The following is a 15,598-nucleotide window of genomic DNA, read 5'->3' as shown; positions in this document are numbered from 1 at the left end:
CACCAGGAGAGGAGAGTCAGGCCACAGACACCAAGGGAGGGCCAGGTGGCGAGGAGGAGGAAGCAGTGAAGTGCTGTGTCTGTCTACATCCATCTAACACAGGCATCCTCTTTGGAGCCAGGAAGACATAAGTGTGTTTCCTACCCTGTCTGCTCAGCTTTTTCTGTTATGTGGGACAACAGAGTGTGAAAGACCTGCCTGGACTGGCCTGCAAGGCCCACGGGGGCCTGGTGCAGGAAGAAGTCATGGCGAAGACAGGGGCCCAGTGGAGGGAATCTAGAGAGTATGGGCGTTCTCAGGCTACGCCCTGGGAGCCCTGTCATAGCCTGGAGGGCAACAGCTAATAAAAACAAGACCAAGCTACTCTCCGCTTGCCTACTGTTGGCACAGGATGGGGAGTGGAACTGTATGGAGGGCGCAGCCTCAGGCTGGAGAAGCCTCCCTGGGGCTCCTGGCAGGGGAGGGAGTGCCTGTGCAGGCCAGCTCACAGGATCCCACTACACTGCAGAGCACGGTGCAGCCCCCACCAGCTTTCCCCACTTAAAAGTCATCATTTGGCCACCAGACAAATCGTAGACTGATCCTGGGGCCGATGTCCACGGTGCTGGTTGGTACCCACAGTTAGCGTCAGCAAGGCATCAGGAGGTCAGTTGCGGCCAGGGCCACTATTGGGAGCAGACAGCCTGCTAAACACAAGTTTCCATCTCTACAACCCAGCACTCTCTCTGCCAGAGGCCGCGCTGCTTGGTGTTCACAGGAATGAAAGATCTTTTTGGTCAGCATATACCTCTCAGAAAAGGATGCTATTTTGCTTTTTTTTTCTGTCTTCCTGATTTCAAATACTGGACTTTATCCACTGTAAATTTGATTACTTCCTACTTTTGGAAATAACCAGGGTCTCTGAGAAGAGGGCACTTTTAAAAGTGCAAACACCATCATGGATCCCGATAAGCCAGCTCTGCCCCTCTCTGGAGGCCCTCATGGGCAGCCGGGGGCCAGGTCAGGCAGCCTGAGCTGTTTCCTGCTGCCCACTCCTCTCCAACCTTCCTTGACCCCCTTGGTTCTGTCATCACTGCCATCCCTGCAGGTTCCACAGGGAGCTTGTGCTTCTGCGCTGGGGTTCCTTCTGTGCACAGCAGAGCAGTGCCCTCACTATAACTTATAGAAAATCAGCTCTTAAGAGGGGCTGGTAGAAGAGGACATTTTGGGGAGAAAGTAACAAGAAAAAGAGAGTTTGTCCATCTCCAAATGCAGAGTTCTGTGAGGGCCTGCCTGCCAGGAGGAAGTGCTGGTCTTGGAAGAGCCATCCCAGGAACACAATGGGACGTGAGGCCAGTTCCTTCTGTCCATGTGTTTCCAACACCCCTACACACAGAACAGCTCTTCTCCCCCCGGCTTAAGAGAAATGCTAGCAGCCCTTTAGAGTGACCAAAGAGGTCACACTGCCCACTGAGAGAGATCTACTGCTCATTACTACAACATGAGGAACACTCAATGCTGCTGAGGATACTGTGAGAAGCCTCTATTCAAAAATGGTGCCAACCTGCTGTGTGATGCTGGTAAAGAACAGAGGGAGGTTACCCAGTAGAACAACGTACAATGAAGTAACCTCTCCCCATGGCTAATCATTTCTGTTCTTGGAAAAACCACAAATCAGGAAGCTCCAACCTCCAGCTCCTCTTACCTTCCTCCAGCGCAAAGCCTCCCCGGGACAAATCCCCTAGATCTGGGCAGCCAGATTGTGCCAAGTCATCTACTAAGCAGAGACTCAACAGGAAACCGAAGCACAGCGCCAGAATGGCATGCGGAGGGAGGGCAGGAAGAAGCTCACGGTGGCTGATGTCTGGGCATCCTGACATGTCTTCTTCTTGGCTTAACTTTAAAGAGAAACAAAATTAGGCCTGACCTTGAGGGATTCCCTCTGACCTTAGCATACTGTAAGCACAACACAGGACTTACACCAAGATGATTCCAGATGGATTGATCTAAATGGAGGACTGAAACCATAAACACCCTAGAAATAAGAACAGGTAAATGCTGAAAAAATAATCCTGAGACATGAGAGTGAAGGTAGAAACTGTTAATATTAAACTGAGCATGGCCCATGCACCAAGCAAGGTGCCAGTGAGCACTTTAGTCCAGCCCCTCATTGTGGGCACGCAGCCACACCACCATGCCCACAAGGACATGGCTGCCCCATATGTCCCACCTTCCATGGTGAAGCCAGGACTCATTTCAGAACAAGCATCGAAAGGTATATGTGACTACATAAAGCATTTAAAATATTGTATAACTCCTACCACAGATCAAAAGACAGCTGACAAATAGGTTAAAAAGTGTGCAACATATGACAGGGGTTAATACAGTGTATATTAAAAACAATCTATCAGAAATAGATCAACACTCCAATGAAGGCACAAACATAGAAATATCATAAAGGTATAAAAGACGTTCAGTGTTCACAGTAATCAAGGAATCAAGGAATCAGGACACTGAAACGAGGTGCACTGCTACCATCAATGAGAATAAAGGGAAAAGGCACATGTTATTTTTGGTGGTAGCTTAAATTTCTAGGAGTTTGGTAATACTAAAAACTCCAAGAGTGAAACATTTCAATCATCCTTTAATTGTACATTTCTAGTGAGAGGAGTTTTTCCAAGGGAGATAACAGGTCGTGTGTGCCTAGAAGACGGCACAGTGCTGCAAGATGCAGTCCTGGCGACGATGAACAGGGTCAATATTAATACAAGTGGAACTGCATTTTGACAAGTCATACAACAAGGACTGGGCTACCCACAGAGATGATGTGATCCATGTTCACGGACGGGAAGGTAACAACAATGGCTACCATTTATGAACACGTACTTCTGAGGCGCGTCACATGTTCCTTATGAGGAAGGTACCGTTGTTGTCCACACTTTGCACATGAGGAAACGGAGGCTTGCAGAGGTCAAGCAACTTGCACAGTCACCAGCCAGTGAGGGGCAGAACCAGGATTGGGACCTGGTCTGTCTGCTCCCAAAGTCCGTGCTCTTAACCTCAACCCTGTTGCCCCTCTGCATCAAATTAGGCAGAAACAAGCTTATAAAATGGAAGTCTCCCATGGTCCTATGTTTACAAACATATGTATTCAGCACCCGAGCACTCAATACAATGCCCAACAACAATGGTCCAGTCACAGGCTAGTCCTCCTAATAGGATGAATCAGGCAAGACCACATTTAATATCTTGTCAGTTATTTATTATGTGTCATTCTAAAGACTAGCACATTTACAGCATACATGGCTTTGAATGACCTAAGAATATATAAAACAGTAACTGTATGTTTATATATATATATTAATACTGCCCAAAACAAATAAATAAAGGTATCATAATGCACTAAGCTTGGCAAATACAATCGTGTAGGGACAAAACTGTATTATACAATATTTTTACATCTTTAAAGGAAACTAAAGGCAACTGTGCTCTGTAGGAGCTCTGACAGAATCCACATTACATTCCCAGTTTTCCATAGATCTCTTTTCTTTTTAAATGGGGAGGCATTATAAGGAACACCGGACGGAACCTCTATTTTACGGTAACCTGTAAAACTGCCTTCCCTGCACCTCTGAAAACTCAAAGCTCCTACAGAAGAGAGGAGCTGCTTGCCTCTGTGCAACACACCCTCACCCTGCAGGCGCTGGAAGCATGTGATGCTGCCGGAAGCCCAGGAATGATGCCTTCAGAGAAAATACTGAAACCTGAACCTTTTCTATAGCATTTGCCAAGTCTTACAGTTTTATGGGGACCCATTACATAAAGCAAAAATTGGGAAAATAATTTATATAAAGGTGTCACATGCAAAACTGCTGACAGATGATCAACATTTGCTATATTCCCGTTTGATGAGTGCAGATATTTAATGCTCTCCAGACAAAAAAGATCTGAAAACTATGTGGGTAATATTTATTTTTAAAAAGCAAGGAGATTTTTTAAAAGTTAAAATGAGAAAAGACGGAACTAAAAATTTACAAATTAAATGAGATGGTGGAGAGGTGAAAGGGTAAATCAGCCATATTGAAAACGAACTGTCTGTGAACAGAAATTGACACTTAAAAAGGAGAATCTGATACCAGCAGCAGCCACCTGTGCAGTGGGTTTGGCGGGCAGGAGTTTCTCTGCCTCCTGCCTGCCACAGTGAACCCAGCTTTGAGGGAGCAGCAGAGAGCTTCGTCCTTCATTAAAGTGTCCTTCACAGACATTTTCCTCCCTGCAGGCATCGGGAGACAGCAGGTGCTGCTTGCGTGCTGACTTCTGAGTAGGAGGGGGTCTGGAAGGTCATCCAGTTCCACCGCTACCTGATGCCCACCCCCCCTCTGTGTTCCTGCCAATAAGCAGTCCTCCCCATGCCTCAGCACCCCTGGCCCAAGTTTGTTACATGTTTCTAAAGGAACCAGAAGAATCTCTAGGCTTTTAGACATAAGAATTTCTAAGAGGTTCACAAATCATTAGGATCAGCATCATTAATATGTGCCATATATATTTCTTTTACAAACTTTTCAAGAACATGTAAACATCATAAACAGAATCAATAAAACATATAAACTCCTAAGAAACAAACTCTGCTATGTGCAGATAAGACTCATCATCATCTTATAAAAGATGACCAGACAAAATTTTCTATGAAATTCCTAAGTTTTATGGCCCATAAATCCCTTTCAAAATCTCATTTGAGGAGAATAAATTTCAACTGTTTCTCAATAGTCATCTTACATAAGAATGAGAATAAGAAAGTAACAATTATTGCAAACCTAAAAATAAGACACTTTCATCAGACATTCAAACATGATTGTACTGTCTTTTCGAAGATAAATTGGAAATCCTGCAAAAAAAAAGTTTTTCTGAAAATATTTAGGTTTCTCCTATCTCTGTGGTCATAAATTCCCCATAGGAGTGTGGACATGCCACATCTGAAGCCCTAGATTAACGTCTAGAGAAGAAGGGGAGATGTGTCCTCTGGGCGTGAGGGAGCCTCGGCAGGCAGCTTCAGAGAATAGGAGACAGGCTAAAGGGACCTTACTGCTGGCTTTGTGTCTCCAGCAGACTCCCTGTTCTGTAACTCATGAGGGACGGAAAAAAAAATGGCCCCAACTATGTGGGGTACCTTGCAGGTGTTACCTTCTAATAAAGTCTTATCGTCCGTTGATTTATCAATCTTTCTTTCAACTTCTTCAGGTGGTAGTGTAGATAGGATAATTCACTAGAACCCGTTATTCTCACTGCATGAGATACTGCTAGCTTCTTTCCCCAAATAACATTTATTGGTCTGCCTAGGATCCAATTATTTAATTTATTATTTACTGTTTTACATTCAGATTTTTACAAAGTGGATTGTAATTCAATGGTCACTTTTGAGTTACTCTGTAGAAAAATAAGTGAGCAAGCAGGCATTTGAAAAAGGCTTCTAGCATTCAGACAAACCTAGCTTGATTCATGTAGGTAACTATTGATGAGGTCTGTGTAGTTACAGCCAAAGGCTATTTAAATGGGCAGTTGTTACTATCCACACTATTGAGCCAAACATTACCTCCTATTGATTCCAATGGGAAAAAACCCCAAAAAAACAAAAAACATGCTCCAGAGACTCTTTAGTGAAATGTTTTTTCTTAAAAAAAACCACAAAAAATAAAAACAATCCTTCAGGTCTTCTTGAAGAATTCATATATGACACTAGAGGGTACCCACATTTATTATGTAACAGCTAATTAGAGGAAACCGTGTGTTCACGTTTCAACTTTTCCGTAAGTCCCTTCGGGAGGCCTGTAATGCTTGGGGAAAGCCTTCAGCTGCAGGGAATTAAATGCATATTTGCGACTTCCAACATTCTTCATTGTATTTTCTCTTCGACAACCCTCACTGGGGAAAAAACAAGCACAAGAAATGACAGCAGTAAAAAAGGAAAAAAGAAAAGACTTAAACTAAGATGAAATGAACTGATCATTTTCATAACATTAAAAAAAAGATTAATTTAAATGGGTGCCGGACTCATATACAACAAATACATACGTAAGATGGCAGGTTTCTGAACAAGGCAATTAAGAAGCACAGAGATGGACACATGCTGCGTGGGGCTGTGAGTTGTGCATTCCTAAAAGCAGCACTGTATCTAAGTGGAAGCAAACTTTCCAAGTGAGTGGTTTCATGTAGCTCATGTCTTTTGGGGTTCTATCATAACTTGTGGTTCAAAGATTCCCTCACATAGCAAATGAAGTGGAAAAAGAAATATTACTACTCTTACTAAAGTTGCACTTCAGAGCTTTAAAGAGCTGGACTTTTCTGTTATTAGCAAGAGCTGTAATCACATCAAATTCAAAATGCTGACTTTCCTTGCAGAATTCAACATGTAGCAAAGCCAGTTGGCTAGGAAGGCTGTTCTGGTCTGCTGTCTCCTGGAGGACAGTTATTCTGGGTGCCAGGTAATCCAATGGGTTCATGCACTGTCTGCAGAGCAGCCTGGCAGTCAGGGCTGGAATGTTACGAGGGAGGGATCTCACCAAGTTCTGGTAGCAGCCAGCCACCCTTCCACAGGTGGGCTGCCCCCATGTGTTCCCTCTTGCACAGCTGCCAATGAGCCAGTGAGAGCCCACAGGTACCCTTCCCTAGAGAACTCACTACCAGCGTCATCCCCAGCTGCATCTGATGGAGGGTTGCCATAGCAATCCAGAGGGCAAAAACAAACACTGCATGGGAGGATGAGCAGCCAGGGGGCCTCACCTGCTCAGTGAGCGAATCCGGGGAGTTCTCTGGGAAATGTTCAGGTGTAGACATAAAACTAACTGGCAAAAGCAATTTTAAACATAAATGACTTCCCACAGCACAGTATAACTTGATGGTTTTATACTGTTCTAAGACTAGCAATGAAATCAACTAGTTATCAAATTTAGTACAAAATTCCCCTCATGAGATGTAAAATTTGCAGTTACCAAGAAACAGTGATTTTTTTAAAAAATTCAAATTGTATGAAGACCATTATGTCATGCATTTAAAAAAAAAACATCAGTGGCAATTGCTCAAGCCTTTTAAAGTGAAAATGACAGTCTCATCATCAAGAACATGTAAAATACTTTTGGTAAGACAGTAATTTTTATTCAAAAGCTAAGCTCTGATAGTTTAGAAAAGTATCCACCTGGTTGTTATAACTAATTTGGTAACTTGGATATGCTTTGTCACAGAGCTTCAAGGCCTCAGCTAGATGTGTGTCATCTGAGCTGAACACCTAGGCCACAGGAGTCCCCCTGGAGTAAGTAACAATCATGTTTGCCTAACATTCATTCAGTAATCAAAAACGTACTTCCACTTAAAGCAGAAGCTATAGGTTCCTATATACAGTTAATCTCCTTTAATCTTTGGAAACTCTTACATTAATGAACTACTTCAGATATGGCTTCTCCATTTATATAGAAATGTACAAACTGCTTAAAAACCACCTGTCACTAGTAAATGCTAAACTGCCATGAGGAGTGAGGCAGAATAATTTGTGAACTTTGACATTATCTTTTATTTACATGTTAAAGGAGTTAACGCCTAGTTTAGCTGGCTGAAAACATCAGATGTGAAATTATAATAAAGATTATACTTTCATTTCAACGTAGTTTTCAAATCAAATTGTATTTACTTTCCCCTAGATGTTTGAATTTGCAATATCTGGCTGATGTGGCTGATCCACATGCCGACACTGTCATCCCACCACCTGCCTGTGCGGATGAGCCTGGCAGGAGGGCCCGGGGCGAGGCATGAGAGGTGGCGAGGACAGCCTGTGCTAACTGGGGTTTCCTGCCGCAGAGGCCAAGCTGCTGCCCTAAGGCAGGACACCTCCACTGATCACACTGGCTGCATACTTTTTAGGAATCAATGGTACATGTTGAGGTGGTCTTAGATTTTAGCAAGAGGGACTTAATTATTTCAAAGCTCCCTGATTACTTTTATTATATCAATAAATTATTTCTTTTCAAGGGCAACCATTTTTGAAATGAAAATTAAAATGGAAACCCCAAGTGACAAATAATTTTAGGGAATCCTCTAGTTTTCCGGTTCCAGTGGGGTCTTCCACTTGATAACTCATCTGCAGGCATCAGTATCTTAGTGATTCTATGGCTGAGCATGGGGTGGCTGCTACTCCTGTCACTTTGTGGAGGGAAAACAGGTCATTGTGTTAAAATCTCTGCTGGAATCAAGCCATAGGCGTAAATGGTGACTGTCACACTAGTTGAAAAAACTTATACAACAATTTTATAAGACCATCCAAAGAGAACCACTCCTGATTATGGTTTCCCTAACTTCAGAAAGCTGATTTAATCTGAACACCTAGAGCTGGTTGACATCAACAATGCCTCAGCATTACTACTGTGTAAGCAACTAAAAACCATCACTAAATTTCAATGACCCCTTTCTTGAATCATCTCCCCATCTTTGTTTCATCCTGCCTATTTCTCACTAAAGCAAGTAAGATTTTGAATATGTATTTGGCCTGATTTCATGAGTAAAAGGCCTTAGTGACATTAAAATTCAGCATAAAGGGAGAGCAATTGAGTTTCTTTTCTTAAATACTTTAAGTTTAAAAAGCCAAAACCAACCCACCACCTAGGCTAATCTCATTGTGTCCTTTTGGTAGCTCTCCAAGTGCACAGGCGGCATACTGATTTTCACCCAGACCCTGGAGGAGAGAAACAAAGAGCCTCATCTCGCTCCCTTTGGTCTCATTTCTCTCAGCCCATGGGCCAAGCCCACATGGGCAGAAAGATGTGGTGACAATCAAGGATCAGGCCGTGGTGTCCTTGAGGCCCCCTGGGAGGGGCTCCTTGGCCTGGCCACAGCTTCTCTGTGCTATGGGGCAGGGTCCTGGGAGGCGTCCCTGGAGGGTGCCACAGAAGCATCCTGGAGCCCTGGGAGAGGGAGGGGTGCTGTCTGCAGTCAGAGGGCCTTCCTCTGTGCATGGGCTCTGCCCAGCCACTAGCACTGCTGTGGAGGTGGGAGTGCGCATGAGTCACCACTACAGGCATTGGAACCACGTTACCAGGAGCAGGACCAGGAAGCTGTGTAATGGGAACTGAATGAGGCTGTGGACTCTGCTCTCTCGCTTTCAAATAAAGCAAACAAGATGGTCTTAGTTGAAGTGCACGCCTCAATGTCAAAGAGGGAAAGTGGCAAACATGCCTTTCAAATAATCACAGGCTGGACAGGACACTGCCCAGGGACTATTGTCATACTGCCACAGCTACCACCACCCATCTGCTGGCGTTTGGTGACTTCAGACTCCCTACTGAAGGCCGCCAGGAGCTATGCCACAACAGCCACCTCATTTATTTTAGAAGAGACAAGTGAACACACTGCACTTGGAGAAGCGTGGATTCACTTACAGGGGTGACACAAAGGTAAGCCTGCCCCAGGGAGCCTGCAGTGCTCATGATGGTCTTACACTTCAGAATGTAAAGTGTTGAGTCTAGCATTTGCCATTCATTGCTAACCGCTTCTGTGATTCCTAGGACCCAGACTCTGAGCTGATACTGAATGAGAGAAAGCCCGGGGTAAGGTCTGGGAGTCCTGGAGAGAGAATGAAGAGAGATCGCCACCTTTTGTGGTCGACTGGGTTTCTGGGCATGCATGGGTGTCAAGTTTCTGGAAAAGCAAGCTTCTCTAAATTCATTCCCATTTTTCTGGCCTGGTTAAAAAAAATCATCTTCATAAACTACAGTGTACGGGGAACCAGCTGGAGATAGAAAGTGGGGGCACAACATAATACGAACTGGAAAACAGAGAAGCTGCTGACTGTCCTGCACAGGGTGTGGGGAGTTTTTCCTGATCTATTTGGTTACCTTTACAGGTGGACAGTTACCCTCTGCCCCACATGGGTGTTAAGGTTACACTTCATCGCGTTGCAGGGAATGCCACGTGAGGACTGAGGGGGCACCAGCAGAAACCAGAGCGCCCTGCTGCTCTCACAGCTCCATCCACCGCAACTGCCCACAAGTCAGGGATCATTTTTTTTTTGGCATTTTTTCTTTGATTTTTTTTCATTATCAATCATATTTGATTAGTAAGAGAGAAAAGATGTTGGAACTTTAATCTGCAGTTAAAGATACCATTTTTTAAATGAAAAATACTGTTTTAAAATAAATAAAACTATATAACTTTAACAGTCTTTGGTGACTATATGCATTAATTCCTTGAACCAGCTGAATGATCCTTACATAGTGAAGAGTAAATCTAAAGTCACATGCACTAGGTGATCTTTCTGTGTCTGGCGTATGCAGTAGGTGATCTTTTGTGTCTGGCGTATGCAGTAGGTGATCTTTCTGTGTCTGGCGTATGCAGTAAGTGATCTGTGTCTGGCATATGCAGTAAGTGATCTGTGTCTGGCGTGTGCAGTAAGTGATCTGTGTCTGGCGTGTGCAGTAGGTGATCTTTCTGCATCTGGCGTATGCACTAGGTGATCTTTCTGCCTCTGGCGTATGCAGTAGGTGATCTTTCTGCGTCTGGCGTGTGCAGTAGGTGATCTTTCTGCGTCTGGCGTGTGCAGTAGGTGATCTTTCTGCGTCTGGCGTGTGCAGTAGGTGATCTTTCTGTGTCTGGCGTGTGCAGTAGGTGATCTTTCTGTGTCTGGTGTGTGCAGTAGGTGATCTTTCTGTGTCTGGCATATGCAATAGGTGATCTTTCTGTGTCTGGCGTATGCAGTAGGTGATCTTTCTGTGTCTGACTGTGTCTGGCTCTTGCTACAGTGTACTACTGTATTCACAGCTTTGTGTCATCCTTAATTGGAAACAATAAACATAAACAAGGAAATGGTAGGATTCTGCAAACTGTTTGCTACTGTAATTCAGGGACTACGCTTTGAAATGAAAGCAGAAAGTACATGTCCTATTAGATAGGTTTTTCTAGATAAGCCAGTTATAAAGCATGTTTTTTTCTTTTCGTTTGTCGTCGAAAGGAAAGGAAGGGTTAGCAGTACACTTAAAGAATAGTATCAAATATACAAATTCTCTTTAAACAGAACTCGTTTCTCTTGGAAACAGGGCACATGAGAGGTACAGGTGACAGATAGTTGTACATCAGAAGGTAGAGACGTGGTACAAGGAATTCCAGGCCAGCTAAACGATGCAGTGACAGGGCACCGTAAGAACATGTTACAAGCACTGAAGATGCTACAGGAGCTAAACAAACAAGTCTTCTTGGTGAAATAATTTGGCAGATATTTACAGTTCAGAAGAACAAAACGTCAAAATGTAAGGCATGAAATATTTCTTGGCAGACCACGCTTTGACACATTCCTTCTGTCCAGTTAGGTACACGGTGGCTGGACATGTTCTGGCACTTTTGTTTTTCTTGTGACTTATTAATTTTTCATAATGGTATTCATTTGCAACGCAATTTGGTCACCAGGTATGCTATGCTCAGAAAGAGCCACACAATCAGTAAATTGGGGCTCAGAGCTAATAAAGGGATGGAACAGAGGAGGCTGGGGTCTAGCCTTAAGTCTCGGATGGGCACCAGGCCGCTCAAGTTCTTCTGGGTGACTACCTCCCGTGTTCCAATGCTGTGAAAAGGAAAAAGTTTGGGAGAAAGAAAAAGGAAAAAGGAAAGGAAAGAAAATAAAGAAAAAAAGAAGACACATGCGATGGATTTTATCAAAAAGGATGGGATAAACAAGAGAACCAAAAGATAAGGTTAAAAAAAAAATGAAATGAAGTCACAATAGAAAGAAAAGATGAAATGCAGAAACAGGTATGAGAGGAAGACCAAAACAAAACCAGCACAGTTACAGGAAAAAAGGAGAGAAAGAGAAGTGAAAATAAGAAAAAATACTGCAATCTACTGAAAATGAACACATGTAGGTTGAACGAATGGTTTTCCATGTTCACTCTCTCGGCTGGCCAAGCACAACTCCATGCTGCCCGGCCATGCTCCCACATGCTGCACAGACAGGGATCTCTGAGAAGCAAGCTGAACATGAAGAACCATCGGGGGTTTGACCTTCTCACAGATGCCCGAGCAGGGGGTGGTACAAAGGATTTGGCCAAAGCTGCCTCTTGATCAACCACGCAAACGAAAACCATTTACCTCAGGTACCAACCAACCAAGCGCAGAGCCCCCACCAGCCCCGCCTCAGGTTCCAGGCTCAGCAGTGGCAGCCATGAGCGACTGCTGTTTCCATCTTTGCAAGTTAGGGTTCTGAAAGCATCCCCAAGGCTGGAATCCAACCAATACCACACTGGAAATGTGGGGCTTCTTCCCCCTTTTGGTGCTACAGAAGAACTGCACTGAGGTGAGATGGTACCTAGAACCACAGGACTCTGGAAGCACATTTATGTCTGCCAAGTGGCAGCAGCGACACACAATCAGAGGCCTGAGGACACAGCAGGCAGCTTGTGAAGGCTCCACTTGGAGATGGGGAGGCGGGAAGCCCAGGGTTCCTCTTCACACAGGGCCCTCCCCAGTTCTCCCAGAGGAGCCCCGAAGCCCCGATGGCCCTGCTGGAATGTGCCATTCTGAGAGGGCACAATTCCCAAGCTGCGGAGCACTGACCCACTGCCACATTCCCTGCCAGGAGAGGCTGGTGGGGCCCTGTGGCTACTCAGGAAGGCCTACTTCGAGGGGTTCAGCCCCAGGACTGGGGACAGGAACACCTCAGTGGCCAAATGTGTGAATCTCTTCCCAACTCCATGTTCAATGGTGCCACATGGGAGCTTGAAACGGGCCCTGATAGAAGCGTTTATGCCACAGAAATGGCAAACATTACAGATCAGGGCTTTTGGGGAGAGAGGTGGTGGCTGAACATTTACAGCACAGCACTGGCCACGGTTCACCCTGGGCCTCCAGGAGAAAAGCCTGGGTGCCAGCTTGGCCCCCACCCCCTCCACCCCCACCTGCATGCTCTACTCTTCCATCTGATAAGATGCAAGCCAGAAAGCCAGGAACCAAAATGTCCTCCTGCACCCATGGGCAGGGTGGAAGTTTATGCTGCCTTCTGGGGCCCTCAGCTAAACTGCAGGTACTCGGCACCCCAGCAGCCAGAGCTGCTAGCTTGTGACCCTGCCACCTCAGCTTGCAGCCGCCTGAACAGGTACATGTCTTCCCCTCATGGGATCATACCGAAAACAGAAGTCATCTGAAAACAAATGCCTGTGACAAGAGCCTCAGACCTGCAAGGGTTGGCTCAAGGTGGCAGTGAACCATGTCCCCAGAGCTGGTGCGAGAATTCTGGGGCAGGCACAGGTAAAGTAGGACTGAGCTTTGTTTTGTTTTTACAACTTCTTAAAAAACTATTAAAGTGATACATGTTCACTGTAGAGATTTCAGAAAACAAATAAATAAGCAAGTTAAAAAGACATCCATGATTGGAGGCAGGGGTGGGGTTTAGAAAGGAGAGGGCGGGGTGGAGGGAATGCTGCTTGTTCCCACAGGAGGAAGGGCCTTCCCTTCACCAGGCCCCAGGGCCCTTACTGCTAATGCGGAGAAACAACAGCCCTTACAGCTTCAGAAGCCTCACAAGAGTGACAGGAAAGACAGCGCCCGGCACGGGCAGTGCCCTGTGCACTCTGGGACACTGGGCAGGAGAGTGGCTACTGTGGGGACCATTTGGTGATCTGTACTAAAATTATTCAAAAGCCTTACAAAGGTGTATGTTTTTTAACCTAAGGCAATGTGGCTAGGGGAATGTATAAGAATATTCACTGCACCTTTGATTAAAATGCTGGAAAGCCATATACAGCTTAAATATTCAATGACAGCAAATTGGATAAATTATAGTGTGTAAAAAGTGGCTGGGCATGGTGGCTCACGCCTGTAATCCCAGCACTATGGGAGGCCAAGGTGGGCGGATCACCTGAGGTCAGGAATTTGAGAACAGCCTGGCAACATGAAGAAACCCCATCTCTACTAAAAATACAAAAAATTAGCCACGTGTGGTGGTAGGCACCTGTAATCCCAGCTACTCAGGAGGCTGAGGCAGGAGAATTGCTTAAACTCTGGAGGTGGAGGATGCAGTGAGCCAAAACTGCACCACTGCACTCCAGCCTGGGTGACAGAGCAAGAATCCATCTCAAAAAAAAAAAAAAAAAGAAAAAAAAAGTGATAAGGTCTACATTTATTAACCTAAAAAATGCTCACAAGACTGTTAATTGCAAATATAATTACACTTGTTTGTGCATGTGGGTGTTTTTGTTCTGTGTAATTCAGGGACTGGTTGGCCCATGTGTACGTAACTCAGGCCCATAGGCATGTACGCATGTCTCTTATCTAGACAGTATGTATCCAAATGTCCTTTATCTAGACAGTATGTATCCAAATGTCCGCAGCGCTACCTGTTCACAGTAGGAAACCGGGGGATTCTTTGTGGGAGGGTTCTGAGGAACTAGTGTAGGGGCTTATCTGCATTTTCTAATTTTCCTACAAGGATTTTCAATTCCTTATGTGATTAAAAGTTATAAAAAGTGCTTTGTGCACTATACATCCTAACAGCTGTAACTGTAACAGCTGTCCTGAGCACACAACCCAAGTGGGCTAGGGGCAGACGGATAGGGCCCTTGCGGGTCTGGGCTCAGCGACAGGCCTGCCATCGCACTGTGGCTCTCCAGGGGGCCACTTTGTCACTGGTCTCCTGAGGTCTTTGTGTTCAGAGGTGGTCAGAATGAATTGTTTTCGTTGAACTTGTTCGAGAGCCCAAGAACTGAGTAGCGGTCTCTGCATGGACTGTGTGCCTAACTTGGGGTGCCGGCTCCTGACTGGCCCTGATCCTGCTCCTTGCTGCCACTACCACAGGGACCCCTGTCCGCTTCGTTCTCCTTTCTTCACTGGCTGAGGTCTGCAGCTCACCAGAATGTCCCCTCCCACCACCGTGCAGCTGATGGGCACAGGCTGCCGTCCCTCAGCACCAGGGTCACGCTGGACATCAGGCCTGAACGGCACCAAGGCTCCTGGGGAGCAGACCAGGGAATTAAAATTTTAAAAAGGCGCCCCAGAGCACCGGTCTTTGAGTCTCCATTGCTTCCTTGAGCCTGGGCAGAGGGATGGCGAGCTTTAACAGAGAGGTTGAGATGAACTTGGAAAGACAAAACGGGACAAAACGATTCCATTTTTACAAAATGCGCTTATCAAGAGGCAGGAGTTCACGCGTCGCTTTTGTGCATTATTGTGAGAAGGTCAAACGGCAGAAACATACAGAAAGGATAAGAGAATTGAACACTTTAAATAATTTGGTGAGAGGACAAATGATACAGAACATTTAGTAGAAGTGACCGTTGGAAACGAGACTTTAACAGCATTGGTGACTACATCGAAGGAGACGGGAAACCAGGTTTCTTATCCTTTCTTTTGGTATGTGAGGTAGGGGGCTGCCCAGCAGTGCTTGAAACAAGGCATCGATCAACAGTAGACACTTTTAGTTCCGGGTTTCATTCTGCAAACACGCCTGCTGCCTCAGAATCAGAACATCATTAGGGTGAGGTCGCCAGAGCACACTGACAGCTCTCATGATAAAACACTCATTTGACACTTTGCTCATAAGAGCAAATTGTGTCGACTGCTAGAGAAGCAGCAGAGCAGACCGGTGCAACCTGCAGAC

The 15,598-nt window shown here is 45.3% G+C and overlaps 1 protein-coding gene across 11 annotated transcripts in view; it reads right to left on the bottom strand.

Annotated features, from left to right (window-relative positions):
• Positions 1 to 5,629: 5,629 nt before the first annotated feature.
• The window catches only part of INPP4A (inositol polyphosphate-4-phosphatase type I A), a 142,816-nt gene continuing 132,847 nt past the window's right edge, over positions 5,630 to 15,598 (bottom strand). For 9 of the 11 annotated variants that reach the window (XM_054547232.2, XM_063713520.1, XM_054547231.2 and 6 more), the window contains one exon: positions 5,630 to 5,898. In XM_054547232.2, coding sequence (XP_054403207.1) covers positions 5,766 to 5,898 — 133 coding nt within the window. In that variant the 3' untranslated portion in view covers positions 5,630 to 5,765. Of the gene's footprint in view, positions 15,449 to 15,598 lie in introns of all 11 variants that reach the window. The other 2 variants (XM_054547235.2, XM_063713521.1) reach the window with 1 other exon arrangement.

Source organism: Pongo abelii, chromosome 12 (genome assembly GCF_028885655.2).
Source record: "Pongo abelii isolate AG06213 chromosome 12, NHGRI_mPonAbe1-v2.0_pri, whole genome shotgun sequence".
In the NCBI taxonomy this organism is placed as follows: Eukaryota; Metazoa; Chordata; class Mammalia; order Primates; family Hominidae; genus Pongo; species Pongo abelii.
This window is presented reverse-complemented; position numbering and strand designations above follow the sequence as displayed.